Consider the following 5,399-nt stretch of genomic DNA (forward strand, 5'->3'; position numbering starts at 1 on the left):
AACGATGAGGTTGGAGGCTGTGGGTGGGAGGTCACCTGAGGTGATGAGGTTGTGGATGGTTTGGGAGATGATGTTTTGGTGGTTGGGGATGGGGTCATGATCAAGTGGATGGTAGGAGGTGGTGTCAGAGACCTGGCACCTGGCCTCAGTGATGTAGAGGTCAGTGCGCCATACTACAACTGCGCCTCCCTTGTCTGCGGGTTTTATGGTGCGGTTGGGATTGGAGCGGAGGGCTGCATGTTGAGTGGGTGAGAGGGGTGGAGAGGTTGAGGCGATTGATGTCGTGACAGCATTTGGAGATGAAGAGGTCGAGGGAGGGTAGGAGGCCTTGGAGCGGTGTCCAGGAGGAGGGGGTGTGTTGGAGGTGGTCGAAGGGGTCAGTAGGGGGGAGGGTTAGGCTCACGGTTAAAGAAGTAAGCACGGAGGCAGCGGAAAAACTGTTCAACATCTAACGTCTTGGTGTATTATAACTTTGTGAGGTGACACATTTTCTTCAAGATCATATCACTCACTCTACAATTTTCCAGAAAGAGTTGCTGAGGTTCCACAACCAATTACTGAATTGCCGAACTGTTCAGTTTTAATGCTGTTAGTCCTGATGTAAAAATCCACATAAAAATTGCATCTTGTTGAATGAGTTTTATATGCGGAAATTTAATAACATACTAAGTTAATGAATTGAAGCATGAGGCCTTACCCATGACATACCTTCAAAGTAGGCAAAATATTACATACAAAGAAATCTGGTTTTCAGAAGGTTTGAAAGGTACAGAAACTGAAAAACTGCTCTTCCTCTTCAGTTGGAATGAGCACACAATGCATCAGCAAAGATCGTTCATACGCTACTGTCATGTCTTGTGCTTACTCAAAATGGGTTGCTGTTCTGCTAATGTATCCATAATTACTAATTTCTCCTATTGAAGGAAAATGTTAGCTGTCTGAACACAAGCTTGGTGATCTTGATGTTAGCGAGACGCAAGGGCAAACTGCCATTCTATCTGAATGCTCTACGGGAAAAGGAGCTTTGCGAGAAATATCCAGGCTTCCTCCTCAACAATTTCCACAGCTTGCTGCGTTTCTGGCAAGAGCATTACCTCAACAAAGACAAGGACAGCACATGCCTGGAGAATGTGAGTGTGTAAAGCTGAGGCACAAATCTTCAAGTTTTTCAATTCCTTAAACAGAAGTTGAATATGTTCTTTCTTATGATAAACTGTAGAATTAAATTTTATAATGCTAACTTACCATCTCAAATATGTAATCAGGCTAGCATCCTGTGATTGAACAGATGGCTATCCTCTATCTTGAGTGTTGCAATGCAATGGGAATATTGACATTTTGCTGGGGAATGATGGAAAGATTTATTTAATGGTGAAATTTGATCAACCCTGAAGGCTAAAGAAAGTTGAAAGTTTAAAGTTCACTTACTCTGCTAAACTTGACCTCAGGTGAGCTGTGTCTGGAGGCATAACTCACTGTCCAATTCTGTGAAGTTTTGACATAGGGATTGAGAGTACCTGTGTGTACTTGTGTTGAGACTTGATTTGACTTGCATGGATGAGTACCTTTGTTCTTTTTTGTTTTTGCTGTCTGAACTTTCAAGTTGTCAAATGATTACTATCTGTAGACAGACAGTTTGTTCCCGACTAATTTCAGATGTTATTTCTTCATGAGTAGTCTCCCAATTCACCACCCCCATCCCATGCTTCCTCTGTTCCCAGATGCCCTTTTATTGTGCTTTTCCTTCAATTACCAGTGTAACCACAATATTTAACACGGCCTTTGCTTCAATTACTAATTCTCTGTGCAACTGATTTCTATACATCTCAGTTCTTGACTCTCATTTAATTTATCTATATCTTGTTCCTTTTGTGCATTGGATACACTAATTTTCAAGCCACCTTTCTTGCATAGCTTTATGCAAAATGATGAATCAGTTACCATGTAATTTTTCTTTGCTAGAATAGAAAACACCTTGTGGATAAAGTGAGTGGTCAATTGGGTATGGGCACTAACTCCTGGAATGCAGGAGCTCGATCTCAACATCGCTTGCCTCATATTAGGACTTGGGCAGGGGAACATCTGCTGAGAGTCTTGATCCTTTTTGTTACAAGTTCAGTTTTAAACCTGATTCTTTTTCTCCCACAGAGCTCCTGCATTAGCTTCAGTTACTGGAAAGAGACAGTATCGCTGCTGCTGTGTCCTGACCAGACGGCTCCTTGTGCAATCATTAGTTACATTGATGAAGTGTACATGAACATTGATAAAGACTTCAGTGAAGATTGATATGCAGCTTGTGGACTAATTGGACTAATGTTTCACACAGCTGCAGAGTGAGCCCAAGACTGTGGATCTTCAGACTTTATTGTCTGATGTTTGTTTGCACCTCCACTTGGAGGTGGAAGAGCTGGCTGGTGATTGGTGCAGTTTTTATTATAACCATGAATTGATGCCTTTTGTCTTTATTAACATCCTTTTGGGTTGTTGGAACCAGTATGTTACTGACTGGGAGAGGAAGAAAGATATTCCATCACTGGGTGCAAGAGTAAAAGCTGGTTGAGAACCAGCGCTGCCTTGGGCCAATCATACCGTGGAGCACTTTTAAAATCTTTATTTTGAATATCCCGTTCTAATTTGGTATTTTAAATATTGACTTCGAAATGTCACTTTGCATCTTCCCATCTAACAGTCTTGGTTATGGGAAGAAACTATTGGCTAACAGCAACCTTGAGTATAATCACAGTGACAAAGTATATTGAGAGTTTAAAAGTAATTTTATTTTGTTCATTGCATTGTTTATTTTAAGTACTTTGGTGAAACTCATTTGCTGTTATCAGGGTTTCAATGAGCTGTTTCTCTTCTGGAATCTGCTTTTAAGCATCAAGCATAAAACTTATTGAACATGTACAGCTTATTAAATACTGATAGTTTATAATATATACTGTGTACTAATAACTCCCAGAATTTGACTTGTACAATCTGTCGTGTTCCTACGACTTTTTTTTTTTTTTTGTAAAGCAAATCTGTAAACGGATCTAGTGCATGATTATTCTTTGAACTTTTCTCTTCAATCTGTTTATTTTAGTTTTCTCTTTTGCCAGTTTTCCTGAAGGTGGGTGCTGGTCATCCTTGAGTATCTTGCACAAACTACATACTTTTACAGTAATTGCTTGCAGCTTGTTGAACTGGGGCAGGGCACATCAAAGTTGAGCCAAGTTTTGTTCCTGAACTTGCAGCTGTAAACATTGATTAGGTCGGTGTCACCTATTTTTCTCCTTCTAACCTGTGATGCTGTTAGGCCACAGAGTGTGACCAGTTGCTGATGGAATAGTGTCTTCCTCGTCTGTGTGGCTCAGCTTTAAACTTTGAGCCATTAGGAGAGTCATTTTTAATTGAATACTGATTTGTGCATATATAGTGTGTAAAACCATAAAACTTCACTAGATGAGTGGGCTGTATATATGTGTAAAATAATTAATGTGCCTGAGCTAGTGCAGTTTATAATTCTTGTGGAGAAATGGTGGAAATTTTAAAAACAACCTATCCGTGAGACATCAAATGACAAGATTCTGCGTCACTGTTTCAGTCAAGTGTATAGGGTGTGAAATGTTTATGCTGTGTCCACTTGCACTGTGGAAATCAGTACAGATTTCATCTCTTCAAATATCTTGTATCTGGGGTGAGTGTTGTAACCTGTGAACGTGAGGACAAAGTACTGTTGATGGCAGGTCCAACAATGGTGGTGGAGGAGTTCAAGTTGATAAATAAAAACCATTATTCACATGAGGTGGATGCACAATGTTAGTGCATTGGATGAAGTCTAATTCTCCACTTGGTGTCTTATTACCAACACATGAAGTTATATGGGACTGAAGTCATATTTTTTATACATTCATAGATATGGGTGTTACTGGCAAGGCCAACATTTATTGTCCATCTTTGTTTACACTGGTGTGAAGTAGCGATCTGAACTGTTTCAAAGGACAGTTGAGAGCCACATTGCTGTGGGTCTGCAGTCACACATGGTCCAGACCAGGTAAGGACAGCAGGTTTGCCTTCCAGAAGGACATTAGAAAACCAGGTCAGTACTGTCATCCTATTTCTGGGACAAAGCTGCAAAATAATTCTTTCCTATCTTTAAAACATTTGACAGGCAATGTGAATACAGTCCATCAGGGAGCGATTCACCTCTGAGACTGACTTGTAGTAGCTCTTGCATTATGCAGTTGAGCTGCTTAACATTTTTTTTTTCATTTTAAACTTGCAGAATCCCAATTTTATTTTTCATTCCTATCTGAAAATTTGCAGGATTGGCATGTGAAGTGTTTAGTTTTGAAATGGTGGGGTGGTTGTTAATTTCTTAAAAGCTTTTATGGGTGGCCAAATATTCCTCCGCAGGTCATAATTGGTATTTTTTCTGGAAGTGGGGGAAAGCAGTGATAGTTGGAGTGTGTTTTACAGACACCACAGGCTGAGCTGACTATTTTGTGGACATTTTTATCTCCCTTAGAGTTACCCCATAAAATGAAATCGCCCAGGCTTTGAATGTGCTCTCTGCCTCTCCTTATAGCTGGGGTCTCCTTGTTCTCTTATTGTTACAACCATGAATTTAAGGGGAAAGGTGCAAATTGGAACTGCGAGCAAACTGTCTAGTCATTGATCATGTCCCAGTCTGCCTTTTTCTGAAGACTGTTACATTCTCAGTTCCACTGTATTGGATCATTTCTAGTGCCTCACCTGAATAACTAGAATTGTCAGTGCCTTGACCATAAGATATAGGAGTGGAGCAACACTATTTGTCCCATTGAGTCTGCCACACCGTTGAATGAGATCGTTCTGAATCTGTGGAATCAGCTGACCTCTCTGAGATAAATTCCTCTTCGTTTTAAATGGGTGACTCTTTGCTCCGAGATTGTGCCCTTCTGTCCTAGACACTCCCATCAGGGAAAACAACCTTTCTGCACTGCAGATACTGGAACCTCGGCAGGTCTGGCAGCATCTGTGGAGAGAAAGCAAGAGTCAATGTTTTGAGTCTCGTGACCCTTCTTCAGAATTGATCGTATGTAGGAAAAAGTGGTATCTATATCGATGGCAGGGTTACCTGGTGGGGGTGGGGGTGGGGGTGGTGACTGGATAGGTAGAGATGGACCCCCAAGAGAGAGTGGGGGGGAAGTTGGGCAGACAAAGGGATTATTTGTTGTAAGCCAAGGAAGGAAAATGAGGACTGGGTGGGTGAGAATGGGTCGGCTGTGCTGAAAGCAATCCATGTCATGGCAGGGCTTGGGGTGCGGGGTGGATAAAAGACATGGAAGGAGGTGTAGCAGGCTCTCAAATTATTGAACTTGATATTGAGTCCTGAAGGCTGCAAGCTCCCTAAATGGAAAATAGGATGTTGTTCC

The 5,399-nt window shown here is 41.3% G+C and overlaps 1 protein-coding gene across 1 annotated transcript in view; it reads left to right on the top strand.

The window, feature by feature from the left end:
- LOC109920094 (short transient receptor potential channel 4-associated protein) overlaps positions 1-3,818 on the top strand; it is a 119,270-nt gene extending 115,452 nt beyond the window's left edge. Inside the window, exons 19-20 of the mRNA XM_048608494.1 lie at positions 924-1,130; positions 2,149-3,818. Of these exons, the coding sequence (XP_048464451.1) occupies positions 924-1,130; positions 2,149-2,286 (345 nt within the window). The 3' untranslated portion in view covers positions 2,287-3,818. The remainder of the gene's footprint in view (positions 1-923; positions 1,131-2,148) is intronic.
- The last annotated feature ends 1,581 nt before the right edge of the window (positions 3,819-5,399 follow it).

Source organism: Rhincodon typus, chromosome 19 (genome assembly GCF_021869965.1).
Source record: "Rhincodon typus isolate 14 chromosome 19, sRhiTyp1.1, whole genome shotgun sequence".
Taxonomy (NCBI): domain Eukaryota; kingdom Metazoa; phylum Chordata; class Chondrichthyes; order Orectolobiformes; family Rhincodontidae; genus Rhincodon; species Rhincodon typus.